An 18,147-nucleotide genomic window follows, 5' to 3' on the forward strand; every position below is an offset into this window, starting at 1 on the left:
TGAAATAAAAAACAATTTTGTTAAAAACAAAGGAAATAGTTACAAACAAATATTTACTTTACATATTATATACTACCGAGTTTAAAATTTTGACCTTTTGACGGCCAATTTGTCGCCGGTTAATTTGATCGCCGGCCAATTTATCGACGGTTAATTTGATCGCCGGCCAGTTTATGTCACAGTCAGTTTGTCTGCGGTCAATTTACGTCACGTTCAGTTGACCCCGGTGAGTTTGTTCGCGGCCACTTTCCCGCGGCCATATGTCGTGCTCCCTGGTATTACTATGTTCTTGATTATTATTTGTAATATTGAGAAAGTGTACTGCACCAACAATAAAAAACCTTTTCTTGTAAACTATTTCTGCTGTAATATTAAAACCTTTCGGCTGACAAAAGGTTACTCAAACTCAATCGCATCAAGGGCCAAAACTCAAAACTTATTTAACGCCGCGGGCCGTAAGGACAAAACTTGATTGAACGTTTCCTGACACGAGTACATGAATTGGAACAGGCAGCGAAACAACACCAAATTTTTGATGTTTTTGATAATTTTTGACTGGGATATTTTTCATTATTCTTCTCTTACATCATTATGTTTCATTCATCTCCTTGCAAAAGCATTAAAAAACTTAACAAACAATAAAGAAAAAAGCAGCCCACATTACAAGCGTTAGAATAAATCGATTTATAATCTTGTTTCTTGCTTGCAAAAAGTGAGTTGTACTGTACAATGATCTCGCGGGCCGGAAATAGTTCAATGTATAAAATAACATCGCGGGCCAAGTTTTATGGAAAAGCGGGCCGGATGTGACCCGCGAGCCGGGAGTTTCACACGTATGGGTTAGAGTATTCTAACCGCACGCAAAAATAGAGTCAGATAATTCAACAGGTAAAATGGCCAAATGCCTTCCTCCGGGCATGGTAAAAGGTTTAAGTTATAAGGTATTATACCCTTTTCTTAATAGACCCAAATTTAAACGCTGAAACCGTTTGGCGACCCGAACTACTTTTTTGAAACAGTACCAAATATCGTTACCGTCAATAAATTTTTTGCCAAGCACCGGTGGCATTACGGACCGTAGGCTAGAGTAAAGACTCGTTTTCCGCCACACTCTAAAAAGGCACCACCAACGCTAAGTCTACGCAGCTCCGCCCTATACAACTCGAAAGCTCTTATCACCTACTGAGATGTGAGTTGGCCACATCTCTTTGGGTGGAACTACTGTACCTGGAAAAGTTTGGGTGAGACTCAGATGCCTTCGTACTGAGGTGGGTCGTATCAACAGCAACATTTTTCCTGGGGTTTTGCCGACTCCCCACTTCATAAAAATGTGGGGATCAGACGGCACAACATATTATCTACTGACCTCGAGTTGGAAATGTGCACTAAACAGCGCTTGACAAAAACACAGTCTAATGGCTGCTTAGCCTGAATGAAATAACTTGATGCTGCCTCATACTCAAGAAGAAGAATGACAAGGAACGCTGAAAATGGCTATGTACTAGTGATGGCAAAGACGGTCTTGGACAAGGAGGCACAGGCGCCCGCAGTGTATACGTACGTGCATACCATTTTTCAGCTGTGTTTCTAAATTTACGCTTACCGTATTAGACTTGAACATTTTCAGGCTGTCAGCGTGTTGGTTTCAGAGCAATGTTTATCGCCGCTGACAGGATAATTCATTCGTTATTTTAATTAGGCCAACCATATTTGTTGGCCTATAAAAGGAATCATATGTAGCCTACAGTACGTTGCTCATTCCATTTGATTGATTTATTCTGACTTACCTAAGCAAAAAAAATTATAAAATCAGTAGTGGTTTCACTTCGTAATGATACTTAATAATTAAAACCACTACCGTATAGGAGGCTCATTGGTCCGGGAACCCAATGTTTGGGGACCTTAAGCCTTTTAACATTTGTATGCAGCAACTCTTTGGCTTTCACTAAGTTAATAGAAAAAATAGTTGTATACGGCGTTTCAAAATTGTAAACTGTGGATTGGCAGTTATTGTACGTAAAATAAGTTATAAGAATTCATTTTATTTTGAGGCGTTATAAAGCGTTTTTCCACCAAAAAAACAAACATTTTTTGGTCCCACTCATTTTGAGCAAGGTGAAAAAACCTAAGGATTTTAGAACCAGTTTTAAAAAGCATTTTCCCCGCCTCCTATTCAACGCAATCGTAAATATGCGTTACCATTGATTAAAACAATTTTTTATCAAACAAAATTACTCTTTGCTTCATGTGGAATAATATAAAAAACACAAAAATCAAAAATATTTCGTGCCGTCTGTTAGCGATTACTTAGTACGCAAGCACAATGCCTTAAATTGCACTTTACGCCCCTGTGCAGTAAGCGAAAAATGTCATAAGTAGCCTACGTGCAGGAAGTTTGATAAATCAAATGGTTATTTAACAAGCAAAATGTAACGTTGAAACGATTAGGCTTACAGGCCCTACGCAACACCAGCTTTGTTTATCAAAAAACTAAACTTATTTTTGCAAAATATAAAACAGGCAGGTTATACGGCGTTACAAATTTTTTGTATGTGGCTCAAATAAGTTTTGTACACATATAAGTGGCACAAAACGTAAATTCGTCGCTTAACGATGACAAGGCATACCGTTTTGTATTACGTCACAATAACAAAAACAATAGTGATGATTCAGGTATTTGGATAAAATATGAATAGAATGTTTTGTCTCAGCTTTGTCACTTTTTCTCGTTCATTGGCGCATGCTAATAACAACTGGTTTGATTTTCGTTCCCACCAGGCTTTTGACAAAAAATGAAAAAATTTATTGATTTTATGTGACACGTAAAGCTTTACGTACGTACGTAAAGCGTAAAAGTTTAAGTGTATAACAAGAACAGTTTGCGTTAAATAAGCCTAAACTATTTTACCGATAGGATATTTTGTGTTGGTTAATGTAGCCTAGATGATAAACCTACAGACTACAACAGGGGTCGGCAACCCCTGGCACGCATGATTTGCTGCTGGCTCTATAGCCTAGAGTGGACCTACTCCGGTACTGGTAACAGCCATAAAATAAGAATGCTTTTCCAGATTAAGTACTGTCATATGTGGCATCCCTATACGCTGAAAACAAACGTTACCTGCCATTGTTCACCAACCGTATTCAATCCAAAACGCGTTAGCTAGCCTACTACTACTACTGCTTGCACAAAGCCTAGCTCGGTAATCGGCGGTAGTCGGAAGTCATCGTCGGGTTGACGTGGTGCAAAAACTTTCCTCAGTCCGAGGATAAAGATTAGACAGGTGGGTAGTTAGGTCACGCAGTTTGTTGATAAAGATAGGCGATTAGTTGAGGAGAGAGGGCGTGCAAAAAGTTGTTTTCAGATATTTAAGGTTTTAATGGAGTTAGATTTAGATTAGAAGGTAGATTTAGGTTAGGTTTAGATTACTATGTTAAAACGTTTAAGTTACGTTAACAAGAAACTGTGAAAATAACTTCGAACTCACAATTTTTTTGGTGAAATAGCATACAATTTTGTGCGCTAAAATTATTACTGCTGCCATTCATTGTGTGGTGCATGTCTGGTGTGGGACCGTAGTCAGTGTAGTGGTGTGGTCTCCCCAATGTCAGAAGTCAGAATGGTACTGTATTCTGGACTTCTGGTATTGTTGATGAACAAAGTTGTGCAGAGCAGTAGAGGTGATTGTTATGCATGTATGGCATGTTTATAGAAAAATTTATGTTTGCCGATGACGGCAATACGGGCCAAGAGGTATTGGAAAAAGCCACTATTACAGCCAGGCCTAATACATGAGCGAACTGCCATCGAAGACGAGACGACTGCCTCACTGTGAAATTCCTAGAACACTGTGATTTCGCAACATCGGTAAACGGACGCCGATAGCCTATGAAATCCCCAAAAAACATTTGAAATAAAAGGGTCTAGGATAGCGCAGAAGTGCCAGACTGAAGAGTATGGCAAGAGCACATCCAAGATTTTTTTTAAAACACCAGGACAAACTAATGTCTCCGAAAAAAACGGAGCACTGATTTTTCCCCAATTTATATCGTATAGGGTCGCACTTTGCCTTCACAAACGCCGGGCAGCCATGGGCCACGAGTTGCAGTGCATACCAACTGCTTTCTTGTACATTGATACAGCGGAATTTTGCTTCTGCACACCTGAAATCTCGGCGAAAACTGCCATACTCTGCAGTTCAGCAGAAGTGCACAACCAAATGATGTCACAATTTGGTTAGCAGGGGTCTAGTATCTCAATGCATCATATATGCACTACACCCAAATAAAATATGTTATTACATAGCTTACTTTGTAAAATTATAAATTATTGTAATGAAAATTAAGACGCTTAAATGAATAACCTAGACCCTTTCGCCTTTCTGAGTTACGACTCATTTTTTGACATGGCAAGATTTCTTTGATCACCTATACTTAACAATGGAAATTGACAACCCACTTTAATTTTTAAATTACAAACGTTCTGATCTGGGCCTGACTGGAAACGGAAAGTACGACAGAGGAATGGTGCATTCAAAAACATAAATTTTGGTGTGATGGTGGGCACTGAAGCCTCAATTATTTGTTTAAATATTATGAATATTCGTTCAAACAACCAGCTTTTCTTTGTTTATTATAAATCAGTGTGAAGATAAAAATTTGCCATGCACGATTACAGATCTCATGTGACATTTCACCGGTACCGGATTTTATCATACACCGGTCTGGTCGTGCTAGAACGACCGTACCTTGTTTGAGATTGATAAAAAAGCGTGGTTCCATGGCATTGTGCTGACTGTTTTGTTGGCCATTGTTATTGACAAACTCGTGCAAGTTTTCTAGATACGGCTTATGTATATGGATTTGCTCAGGTGCATTTGTTTGTAATGTGTTAGTGTGTGAGATTTTTTCCTTAGCAAGTAGGCATAGCTTGTTAGCGATCACAAAAAGACCTATTTCCAACCACCTGTTGCTTGAACACCCAACCTGCTTGTTTGCTTAACTTAGGCTTTTTAATTTATGTTTGGAGGGTTTAACTACTTATGGGTGCTAACTGGCTGTGCTTGTTGTTACCAGCAATTATTACCTTAATTATTTTTAAGCATGTTTTAAGCCTTTTCGACTTAGTCACTTTTTCTAATTCATTAGTGCATGCTAATAACAACCGTCTTAATTTTTTTCGTCTCCAAGGTGCTTTTATCAAAAAATAAAATGATTAATTGATATAGGTTATTTTATGTATGTCCATTTGATTGTAACTGACTACTCTTTGTTTACGTTTCTTTTGTATTTATTGTGTTTACTGTAGTTATTTATTTGTTTATGTTGAGTGTAATAAGGTAAAAAATATCATAAACTTTGCACAATTGTAGGCTTTCAATCAATTATTTTATTTTTTGTCAAAAGCACGATGGAGACGAAAAAATCAAGCCGGTTGCTACTAGGCCTAGCACATGCCAACAAATAGGAAAAAGTGAAAAAGATTAAAACGTTCTAAATCGTTTATTAACAATTGCAGACAGAACAGACAGCATAATGTTGTGACTCCGCGCTTTTTTCTCGATCTCTGACAGGGAATGACCATCCTGGTATGATCAGACCAATGTATGACGAGGCTGGCATGTATCCATGGAGTAATGCATAAGAATCTGTGACGCGTTACATCATAGGCTAATTTTGTTTTGTATGTCACGCAAAGTTTCAAATAATAATTAATCAATCAGAAGTAAATACAAGCTGAATTACTACATTCACATGTGGTTGCAGCTTACATAATTGTGGTATTACAGTACTTGAACTAACATATACATTGTTTTAACTTGCAACAGAGAGACATATACATAAACAACATACTTAGATTTTTGATTTCATTCAACATCAATTATATCCGGTTTTTAGGAGTATTTTAAATTTTAGGTTTTCAGATAGATCTGGAAATAAATTTGGCTGAAAACCGAATTTAAAAATTTTTACCCAATTCAGCTAAATGAATTCATTCTGGTGAAATTTTGGTGTACCTCTACTTACAATGATACTGATATCATATCATAATGAAGATATTTAGAGTTTTATCATGTTAGGCGCTCTTTTCTTTTGTTAATTTCTTCCATGACTGTAGACATGAAGTGATATATACTGGTGCTGGTTAAATCTTACTGTATGCCTTGTTTTGGTTTTCTATTTTTAGAAAGAGAAATACTTTTGTGATAATAATGTCTGATAGTGATTTAAGTTCTGATTACTCCGAGGAAGAAGAAGACCATGATGATGGTTACTCAAGAAAACATACTTTTGAAGTGGACAGTGAAGCAGAGGAAGTAGATGTAAGATAACACCGTTTATGATATGAATCTTATTATTTATAATTATGTTGTTTATATATTTTAGCAACATTTTTGCATGAAAAGTTTTATAAGTTGATTTCGGATATCAGACTGGAACATACGAATATTTGCAGAGGATAGAAGGTTTTGGCGTCATATTATGCCCTACGCTTTAGCAATAAACAGTGTAATAAGTTGCACTGTATTTATGAACAATTACGCGCGGTTCTTGTTCCTAGTCAGACAAGTTGTTTGTATGCCAGGAATCATATATGTAATGTTGCTTTGCCTATCCAACTCACTTACTGTACTGTTTATTCATTTCTTAGAGCTATTTATGGCAATTCTTTAACTCTTTGTAACGTTTGCAGTTTCAACATCCTCTATTCTTCCCCATGATTGTTGTTTAGGATCGTGATGCAAGTGATGGTGAGCCTGGCTCAGATCCTCCAAGTGATGAAGCTGAAGACCTGGATGACAAGAAAGACGAGGATGAGGACGAGTACGATGAAGAAGAATATGAAGATTTGCGCCCACCAAAGCGGCAAAAACACGGAGGATTTATTATTGATGAAGCTGGTAACCCTGTGAACATGTAGAAAATTACCATAATATCTAGGCTATCTGCCTTTACTGTCTTTGGAACTATATATATGTATACATATAATATAGCCTGTAGCGTAAATAGGGATGTACCAAAAAATGGTTTTATGGAAATAAAAATATACAATATATAATTAAATTATTTGTGTTACCCTCAATTGAATACGAATCTGCTGACGTTGCTCATTTTCGTATATTGAAGTACGTAACGAGTGAAATAATCAAGCTTAAACTTGTTACCCTGTAGATGAATTACGGAAATCTATTGTTTGCTTCTATGGAGTTAAAAAAGAAATTTCACAATTGTATGTCTGTCTTTATGGATTATTACTATTCGATACAGAAAAAAACATACTGCAAACATTTTGCTGTTGATTTTTTTATTTTATGGAAAGTAAAGGATTTGGCTGAATTACATGCAAGATTTGGATTTGTTCGAGTAACAAAGACAAATTATACTGGGGCTTAATGTTTAAATTGAAATTTTATTGGGCAAATTTCTCATAATTATTGATGGCATAATAATTTGATTTTGACATGTTTTTCTGTCATCATCCAGATGTTGACGATGACGATGATGGAGGGGATGAAGAGGAATGGGAAGAAGGAGCGGAAGATATTTTGGACCGAGGTATGATATTAATTTCAAAAATCAACTTTTCACTTTTGCTGTTCTAGGTTCTTTGCTGTTCTAGGTTCGTTACAGTTCATGTTTCCAAATGACTTCATTTTGCAAAACTCTGGGGTTGCTAAATGTGTACAGTAATGAAATCAGCAGAATCTTGTGTTTAATAAATTTCATTTTTTATGATGCTTATATGACAACTATTTGGGCGTTTAAGCATGCTAATCTATGCTGCCGTACTTTTGGTTTGGTATGTTGAATAGCTTCATTGTGCAATGAACATGACTTGTTAGCTTCAACAAAATGTTAAGATAGACACATAAGTTTTGAGTTTTGGTTAGAAACATATTGTATAGTGTGTTAAGTCCCAGAAAAAAAATTTTTAGAGGTTTATTATTTGCAAGGAAACGTTACAAACAATTATTACTAACAATTCATTGCTTTAAGCAGACCGTTAGGTACACGCAGTATGGTGGTTACTCTGCCAAGAAGGGTGCCCAAATAATGAAATGATATTACTTCCACACTTCTGAAGCCTTGTAAAAGTTTACCTTGCCACACGTGATAGAAGCATTGTGATTTAGCAACCCTAGATACCTTTTTGCTAAAAATGTCGTTTGAAGTTGATGACAAAATGTGTGTATATTAAATTAATAAAATATACTGTGTTTACTCAAACTAGTTACAAAAAAAAGTTGCTTTATTATTAAAGTGACTCTCGTTTGGGCGATTACAAGCATGTGATAATTGCATTTTATGTTTTTCCCTTTTTACTTGTAACTATAATTTAATCATGGCAGGTGTGTATAAAATTGAGGAAAATTTCCATCAACGAAGTATTTAAGAATAATGTATATGATATTTCATATATGTATATGTATATATTTAGGTACAGTGTATAGCTACATGTAAATAATGTATATATATCATTTGCATACTTTTAAAGACGAAGCAATTGAAGGTAAAGTTGCTGGGCATGGTGGAAGTAATATAAAGTTTATTGCTTTTGCTAGTATTTTCATACATGCATGATTCTCTTAATCTTGCATCACTTTTCTTACTTCCAATATATGGAATGTTATTTCATCGGAATTTTAGATACATTTTACACACATGGCATAAAATGATGTTTGATGGCTTGAGATTAATTTTAATGTAATTGGTGCTTTGTTGATGAAACTTAAACCCTATTTGTGTTGCAGTGGTGCTTAAAAAGATGTTTTTAACACCGTAACCAGTGTCATAACTCATAGGTGATAGGTTTTAGCTAACAGAAGTCAAATTAATTCATTTACAAATTCAAAAGTCAATACTCTTTACTTGCTGGATTGAAGTAGTATCTACTGTTTACCTGCTTCAAAATTTTTTTACTTTATATATTACTGCTATTGAAGCAATATATTAACAGCATTTAGTTAAGGAATAAATATAAATACAATTATTACAGTTATTATTCAATTATTACAACTATTAATACAATTAGTGAACAGTTAACACAATTGTTTGATTTTCGTGATAAGATGATGCAAAGCACAAAATTCTGACATCCTTGTCAAAAAGGTTTTAAACCCAAGTTTCTAAGTACGTGATCTTGACATATTAATACAGCTTCAGCTACATGTTGCCTATCAAAACCAAAACTACTGTGTATGTACAAAGAGGATGAAAACTGCTTTGCCCTGATGTTATAGATTACTAAATAAATGCAACTAATTTCAGTTCTGTGCCTGTGTATTTTGCTGCTGCTTTTTTAACTCAATTTCGCTTAAGTTAAACTTTTTCATATCTCATAGTAGCCTAACTGATCCTGGCATTATGCCTTTATAGTAATTTGAATTATTCCAATTTTGCATAACTCCTAAGGAATTAGTCTGTCAGCTTTGATTTAAGCTTCTAATGTATAAATAACTTATTTTGACTTAATTAAAAACATCAACTTGCTGTGCTAAATGTTTGTAGAATGTCGGTCAGTTCCTTTTATTTACTATGAGTTAACATTAATTTGCTTGTTCAGTAAATTTTTCACAACTAATAATTACAAGAGCATGTTGAAGCTACTTTGTTTCGCATGGTTATCAGCTGCATAAATTCAATTTTGTTGTTGTTCTTTCATTGCTTTGTGTAAACCAGCCACTTTCAACTGACATTTATTGGGAATAAAGTGTACAAACTGTACATACGTAAAGCTTAAAAATCAAGGTGACAATTTATTATATTTTAATAGACTTGTGTTCACTTTTGGCAAGCTAAATTGGTAGCTTTGCTGCAGGTGAATAGTGATTGGTTAACTTTTGCATTATAGTTCTATGTTGGGAAAATGTTGTAATGTGATTGAAAAGTAAAGTTGGTTAAAAGGTTTGGCTGGTAAAGACAATTGTGTTAATGTAGTGTATCATCTAGTCTAGTGCAAGTTGGTGTTGTAATCACTTTATTTGTCTGTTTTTGTACATATATTTCCCTGTGTGTTCTGAGTTGATTAATTTATTGTTTTGGTGCCATAACATAATGACAATCATTTTCTTGCTAACATCAGCATAATATGTAACAGTTAATAAAATTTAGCAAACTTTTTAAATAATCTACCAGACATTGTGTTAGAGAGAAATATATTTATCGCCTAATAGCATGTAACTGTTAAATTTAAAGATGTGGTTGAAAGTAAAATTGTAGATATAATTTTAATGTTAATGGAAAATTTTGTTTTCACAGCCTCAAATGCCGAGCATGCCATTGAGAGTGATATGTCAGGCGCAAGAAGGCTGCAAAATATGATTAGGTTTGGTTTAACGTCAGTTAAATTATTTATAATTTCAACTTTGTCAACTTACTCCACCCACCTTGCCATTCTTAAAGATATTTCACTCATTTTTTACCCACAGAGACCAGGAGGAAGAAGAGCTGGGTGAATATTACATGAGAAAATATGCGAGCGTTAACTCACGGAGCGGTGACAAGTAAGCTACTCTACAATTAAAATAACAAAGGAATGAAATAAAATCTGAGTGTGATTTAAACTAAAACCTAAACAAATTTCTGTGTATCCTCTTTGTTACAACAATAAATTTTTCTGCTTGAAGTGCGTATGGGGATGATGTGGTCCTGGATGAAATCTCGCAACAGCAATTGCTTCCAGATGTCAAAGATCCCAATTTGTGGACAGTTAAATGCAAGATTGGCGAAGAAAGAGCAACTGTTATCCTCCTGATGAGGAAATTTATAGCAATGCAATATGAGGAACAACCGCTTCAAATTAAGTCTGTGTCATCACCAGAAGGCCTTAAAGGTTAATTTCATATTTCAGTTGTGGCATGTATGTCACAAAGTAGTATGTATAATATTTTTGTTTATTAGTTGCCCTTTTTTTTATTTAACCTTAAGCTTATTCCAAATATTGTTTTTATTCTTTTTAATAAACTATACCTCCTTCTGTAAAATTATTTTAGAAATAATTTTTTGGTGTGGTTGTTCTTAATACACACAGTATAATATTTAGGTGAATCTATGCTAACGTTTTACTTTTAACATTTGTCTCCTGCAGGTTACATTTATGTTGAGGCCATTAAACAGAGCCATGTGAAGCAGGCCATTGAGGGTGTCAGCAATTTGCGGCTTGGTTACTGGTCACAGAAGATGGTCCCAACCAAGGAAATGCCTGATGTGTTTAAAGTTTTAAAGGAATTTGATCGGGGAAGCTTAAAACCGAAGATGTGGGTCAGATTGAAGAAAGGGTTGTACAAGGGTGATCTTGCACAGGTTCTCTAAATTTATCACAACTCATTCAACATTTGTAATAATCAACATTTATGCCGCTGCAAAGATTAATGATAAATATTGATAATAATAGATGGTCCTTGGCCAACAAAGGTTAGGTATCTTTTGTTTTTCACCCACATACTGGCAAAGATGTAGCTTTGCAGTTTATCATGAAATATCGAAGTTTAAAAGATCTCGACAGATTTGAAGTTACTTATCGCAGTGTTGTTTTATCATCCTAGATTGACTACCTTGAGCAGAGCTCGAACCAAGTAACTTTGAAGTTAATACCCAGGATAGATCTCACTAGGCCGAGAGGTGCAAACAGAAATAATCAGGATCGGGATCGAAAAAGACTTTTTAAACGACCTCCACAAAAGCTTTTTGATCGGGAAGACATAAAGTATGATTGCAGTATATTGTAACATAGAACAAGATTTTATCTTATATGTATAAATGAAATCTGTAAGTCAAATGTTTTGTGATATGTTTTTTTCAAATGGCCTATTTGTAGTGATTTCTCTAGTATTTAAGTTTATTAATAATTCTGAGATTTACTTCAAAAACACTTTTAGTTTTATGTCATATGTTTGTAGCTTTTCAAGAACTGAAGTTCCCCAAATAATCAAAGATGGAGACTTTCTAATTTTTGAAGGAAACAGGTTTAGCCAGAAAGGATTCCTCTACAAAAATTTTAACCTGAATGCAATTGTAAGTTTTCATAAAAGTGGCAATTTTCTAACTTTGGTTACTGTTACTATTGGTAATTAGTTACTACTTCTACCCAGTAATTAACTTTTTACAACTTAATAGTTTAGTAGGAAATATTCTAATCTCATTTGTTCTTAAGTTGGTGGAAGGTGTTAAGCCAACGTTGGCAGAACTTGAAAAATTTGAAGACCAGCCTGAGGGTCTGGATATACAATGTAAGATTTATTTTCAGATTGAATACATTTTCACATGTAAACGAAAACAAGCAAAATTCAATTTCTCATGGCAAGTATAATCATAATTGTTTTGTATGGCAGTGGTTACCGATACAACGCTTAAAAGTGAAAAAGTGAATCGTTTTATTCCCGGAGACAATGTCATAGTCTCCGAAGGAGAATTGGCCAACTTGCTTGGGAAAGTGATTAGTGTTGATGGAAACAAAGTGATGATGCTGCCAAAACACGAAGACTTCACTGTAAGAATTTTAGCTTTTAATATTTTTAAAGTAACATTTTAAAACTTTTGGCATGCTTCCGCAAACAGGATCCACTTGAATTCCTGGCAACAGATCTTCAAAAGCACTTCACCATGGGGGATCACGTTAAAGTAATATCTGGCCGCTATGAAGGTGACACAGGTAAGAAATAAAGATGAAAATTGCTAGTAACTATGAAGCCGTAGCACTCAACAAGTTATTAATAATAACAGGAAATATCAACTTTCATGATTTTATTAGCTACTTTGTAAATTTTGACGCGAAGTGTATTTCCAGTTGCGTTTTTCTATGCATTTAGTTGAGTACTGCAGATACAGTTTTAAAAGCTAATAGCCTTTATTTGTAAGAATTCATTTGTCTTTTACAGGATTGATCGTACAAGTTGATGACAATCTTGTTGTCTTATTTTCTGATGTGGCAAAGCAGGAACTTAAACTCCTCCCACGTGATCTTCAGCTCTGCGCTGATGTCAGTTCAGGTGTAGATGCAGTGGGAAAATTCCAGTTTGGAGATCTTGTCTTACTTGAGTAAGTTTCAACAGAATATGCTGATTGCTGAAAGTAACCTTTGCATGGTAGTTTAACGCCTTTCAATAATAGTTAAAAGATGCAGGTGTCACATTTAAACTACAATTGAACGTTTTTCTGGAAGGGAATTACACGCACTTGTTTCATGGAAATTTGTTTTAGACACTTAATAAACATTTTCTGTGTTTGTCAATGGAAGCTATTTTAATTTTGTACATGAATGATCTTGTGAATTTTGTTAATCGTTTCTATCTGAATAAGGTTCACATTTTATTATATATATACTTATGTCAGCAATCAAACTGTTGGAGTCATTGTATGCTTGGAAAAAGAAATTTTTCAAATCCTGACAATGCATGGAAAGGTAACTATGTATATCATGATGGTGATAACAGCGTCTAGTGGTGAATAAATTGCATTACCAAATACTTGTTATCAGAACAGGGTAATAGGACTCTTTATGGTTTACAGAGGAAACCTTACAAACACCAAGCAGTGACCCGACGAAAAGATACTCGATTTGCGATGGCGTTGGATGCAGAACAAAACAGTGTTCAATGTCGAGATATTGTTAAAGTAGTTGACGGACCACATACAGTGAGTTATCCAGATCTTGCACCTTGTCAGATCTCTCTGCATTTTGCAGTGACAGTTTTGTTGCTTGCTAGGGACAAGAAGGAGAAATAAAACATCTTTATCGTGGATTTGCTTTTCTTCAAAGCAAGAAAGTGATTGAAAATGGAGGCTTTTTTGTCGCAAAAGCAAAACAGCTTGTCTTGGCCGGCAGTGCCAGGGTATGTAGTTGACTATTATTACTAGGTTTGATCCATATAATGTCCCAAGATGATTTTGACATTATTTCATGGAGTTACTTTCAGTTGTATTCACTTGATAATATTTGTGTTCAGCCAAATGCAACTGGTGTTGGCTCCTTTGCTCCGATGAGTCCAAGGATTGGAAGTCCAGCTCGGCAGGATACTGGAAATCGAGGAGGGGGTGGTGGTGGAGGAGGAGGAGGAGGAAGTGCAGGAAGAGGAAGGGGCAGGGGTCAGCGTGATATGGGCATTATAGGTGAGTATCAAGCAATAGCATAGAATATATTAAATATATACAGGTACGAAGCATCTTATGGAAACATATTATGTAACTTGTGAGTGATTAATGAAGATTAATGAAGAAGCTTTCGCATAGTTTTCTTATACTTTTCTGGTGTTGCAAAAGGTCAAACTGTCAGGGTAAGACAGGGTCCTTACAAGGGACACATTGGAGTAGTCAAGGATGCAACTGAATCAACTGCACGTGTTGAGCTGCACGCCACTTGCCAGACAATCAATGTTGATCGTAGCAGATTGCAACCAACGTTAGTTTTAATTCTGATAAATTGCCATTCAGAAACGAATATGTTCTTGTGTGCTCAAAGCAATATAACTTTTAATTGTGCAGAGACCAGCGCAGGCCTGGTGCCGGAGGTAGGACATCAAGCTATGCTACTACACCCCTTTATGGTTCCCAGACCCCAATGTATGGGGCAGGAGGATCAAGAACCCCGATGTACGGCTCACAAACTCCTGTACATGAAGGTATATGCAATTGCTATGAAGCAATGCTGACTTTTTGTTTTTTGTCTCATTATGCTTATGAGATAAAATTGATGGTAAATACAAACTCACTTACTTGCTTGCATTAGGTAATCGTACACCCCATTACGGTTCACAAACCCCACTTCAGGATGGGAGCCGGACCCCGCGTGGAGCTGGGAGTGCTTGGGACCCCACCAATCCAAATACTCCTGCTAGACCGGACAATTTTGACTATGATACTGCTTCGCCTGCTCCATATGGGGCGGCTACTCCTAATCCGCAGACCCCAGGAGGTTACCAATCGGAGGGTTACCATTCAGAGGATGCATCACCACAAGCCCCCTATAGTAATCCTCCTCAAACCCCTGGTGGTTATGCTTCAGACAGGACTTACTCTCCATATGGTGGCCCCACCCCATCACCAGCCTCTTACGATGGTAGGTTGCTTGTGTACTTTTAATGAAAGATGTCTTTGTTTGGATAAGTACAATTTCATTTAGATGATGTGATCCACTGATCCCATTATCTCCATGAAATTTTATTTACAAAGTAAAAGTAAAAAATTTCTCGTAGCTTCTCCGAGTCCTGGCTTTGCTGCCTACCAACCAACACCATCCCCTGGCATGCCCAATCCATCTCCAAGATCAAGCGGATTCCAACCATCCCCAGGAACTTACCAACCATCTCCTTCACCGGGGAGTTATCAGGTAAAAGCCATCACCGCATCACTGATGGAATTCACTTTCTAAAGATAAATTGAGGATAAACGATTAATTAATTATCATAATTGTCGCAAGTTACGGTTTTGGTAACCTAGTGATTGGTTACTACTTTTCCTGCTAATTGACATGATTTTTGTTCACTCAGATTTCTCCTGGATCTGGTTATCAGCCAACTCCAAGTCCACTGGATTATACGAGCCCCCTAACCCCGGGTGGAGGCAACCCATCTCCATTGAGTAGTTACGGTACCCCTGGCTCGGTCAGTTCGGTTTTAGATCACGTCATGAACACTGAATGGCAGACAGTGGACATTGTAGTAAAAGTCAAGCAAAGTCACGAAGATGGATCGGGCACGTTGACTGGAAAGACCGGAGTGATACGAACCATCACTGTAACTACTACTGATAAATTATGCGTTAACAAATAGTACAGCATGTTAGATGAAACCATTCAATCGGATTTTACAAATTTCGTATTTTGATAGACCGCGCATAATAGTTTAGCTTTATAGTTTGTGTTTAGTTACATAACTTTGTCGTATTTTGTGTATAAGTTAATCACAGAACGCTTTGTTGTACTACAGGGTGGCTTGTGTAACGTCTACATCGATGAAATCGGTCGAACGGTTAGTGTACCGGGAAACAATCTAGAACCAGTTTTGCCTGGAAAGAACGACAAGGTAGTACATTCATTCACCTTACGTTAATTTCTACTTGTTGGTCATTCTATTAAATTGTCTCATTCACGAAGCTCAGAAATGCGATTTTATGAGTTATTTAAAAATTTGTATTTTACCAAACGTTATTACCAACCTCCAGACCTCGTGTTTGTTACGTTCGTTTGCCCCACGCTTATGGAGAAGCGGTTGAAACGACATAATTTCTCTGCCGAAAACACGGAAACGCTTTTTTATCAAAAACAGAATAAGTTTGAAGTGGCTTGAATAGTTCTATGATGGCAATATGTTACTGTTTTCGTATGTTTTTCGTACTTTGAGTGGCAAGTTCTAAAACAAGTTGACCTTAAATCAATGCACTGAGTGTGAGGTCACAATTTGAAATTGATTCTGTTGCAGAAGATTAAGCGGACCTTCTCGGCTTGTAATTTCACAGTCGTTTGTAGAGACCTACATAAGCTTTTGAACGCAGTTTTTCCTTTTTATCGGACTGACACTTGCTGAAAGAAATAATGACTCATTTTCTGTTTTACCACATGAGTAACCTTTTTTGGGTTTAATTTTGGTCAGTTAATACCAAGAATTCTTCACATGCAGTATTGCTGCACACTGGGCCTGCCCAGGCAAGCGCGAGCCCCAATGAAGGGACTGATTCCTGATTTCGGGGACACTTGCCGCTTTTAACTAATTCAATTTTATTATGGTAATGAATAACGTAAACCAAATAACAACTCTTTGCAAATCAGCTCCCATTAAAACCTTGGTTCGTGAAATATATTCACCAATACATTCTTTTTCAGAACAAATTGAAAAATACAACCGAGATTTGTGCAAAATAAAAGCTAAATTGTTATTTTGTTTTGGTGCCAAGCAGCGCGGGGTCCAACGCAGTGGCATCGAGCACATTGGCCTAAGGGCGGCCATGGCCTGCTTATTTCCCGTTGTAATGCAAAAATTAAAGTTAATACTCGAATAAGCTCGTTTACCTGGACCTGGTAAATCTCAGTATGCGGCTCACCGCAAAATAGATTTTGTGAAATGTTTACAACAGTCTACGCAAGAAGTCTTACTAGAAACGTATAGTGACGCTAGAGATTACATTGCTGGTTTAGAGGCGCACTTAAGATGTCCATTATTGTCGCTTTTCTGGTATCGCCTACGTCACAAATTTATGTAAAGAGGACGCTAAACCGCTCGGTTAGGGCGATACACTTTTAATCCACTTAACCGTTTAGCCGAAGAAAATGCTGATTCAGTGAACAGCTTACAGCTGTCTTTTTCGTATAGTTTAAAAATTTATTGGTAGGATTTACGTCGTCGCTGTTGTTGGCAAAAATCGCGCTTTCGGAGAGCAGCCTGAAGAAAATAGGAAATTAATAACACTGACCTACATACCACATTTAATCCAACTTTTAACCTGTTTTCAACCCCAACTTGACCTTGAATATATTTTGCCGTTGTTTTGTGTCACCAACTCTGAACATTCTTCATCTAGGTCAAAGTGATCCTTGGGGAAGATCGTGAGACAACGGGAGAACTTATCAGCATCGATGATAAGGATGGAATCGTCCGGATGGATCACGACAACCAATTGAAGATTCTCCAGTTGCGCTTCCTCGGAAAGATCTCCACAGATCAAGATGATGGGGCAGATGGGTCGGATAATGACGATTAGAAGAAGACAGCAAGCGACCTCCCACATAGGGTAGTTGACCCAACCGGATCAATGCCATTGCATAGAGCGATCTTTGAACAGTTGTCGAAGCTTAAACCTGCTTTTGGAGAAGTTTAAAACCGCTGGAAGTGCTTTTAGTTTGATTGTCCAAAGAAGATATCATTAGTTATCAGCAGATTATGTCAACCGAAACTCGTATGGTTTTTGAGGGAGGCAATTACCTGGAATAAGCTCAACAGTCCGCCAACCCGTAACGACTTTTAGATTGAAAATCATTACCCTTCCTTTATTTCCATCGCTAATGCGTCTTAATTTGTTTGAATATGGCCATGAACCGTGAACTCAAACCCGCCATTTGCCCTTTTTTATGTATGAAACTTGGTTTCGCCGACTTCTAAATAAAGCTCTGTTTGTGAGTTGCCCGATTATGCGGATGATATTAGGAGTGGCGTACTT

General features: G+C 36.6%; 1 protein-coding gene across 2 annotated transcripts; it reads left to right on the forward strand.

The window, feature by feature from the left end:
- Positions 1-6,191: 6,191 nt before the first annotated feature.
- Positions 6,192-18,116, forward strand: LOC143445195 (transcription elongation factor SPT5-like). 2 transcript variants are annotated; one of them, XM_076944120.1, is made up of 25 exons: positions 6,192-6,323; positions 6,734-6,902; positions 7,486-7,557; positions 8,498-8,512; positions 10,261-10,327; positions 10,431-10,505; positions 10,629-10,834; positions 11,090-11,304; positions 11,547-11,707; positions 11,901-12,015; positions 12,155-12,230; positions 12,333-12,490; positions 12,559-12,652; positions 12,879-13,038; positions 13,333-13,402; positions 13,510-13,635; positions 13,707-13,832; positions 13,947-14,109; positions 14,260-14,398; positions 14,482-14,618; positions 14,726-15,055; positions 15,192-15,325; positions 15,486-15,731; positions 15,924-16,019; positions 17,512-18,116. In XM_076944120.1, the coding sequence occupies exons 1-25, from the start codon at positions 6,213-6,215 to the stop codon at positions 17,689-17,691; spliced, it is 3,441 nt and encodes a 1,146-aa protein (XP_076800235.1). In that variant the 5' UTR covers positions 6,192-6,212; the 3' UTR covers positions 17,692-18,116. The 2 variants fall into 2 exon arrangements, with proteins under 2 accessions (XP_076800235.1, XP_076800236.1); XM_076944121.1 differs by lacking the exon at positions 8,498-8,512.
- The last annotated feature ends 31 nt before the right edge of the window (positions 18,117-18,147 follow it).

The sequence above is a fragment of the Clavelina lepadiformis genome, chromosome 2 (assembly GCF_947623445.1).
Source record: "Clavelina lepadiformis chromosome 2, kaClaLepa1.1, whole genome shotgun sequence".
Taxonomy (NCBI): Eukaryota; Metazoa; Chordata; class Ascidiacea; order Aplousobranchia; family Clavelinidae; genus Clavelina; species Clavelina lepadiformis.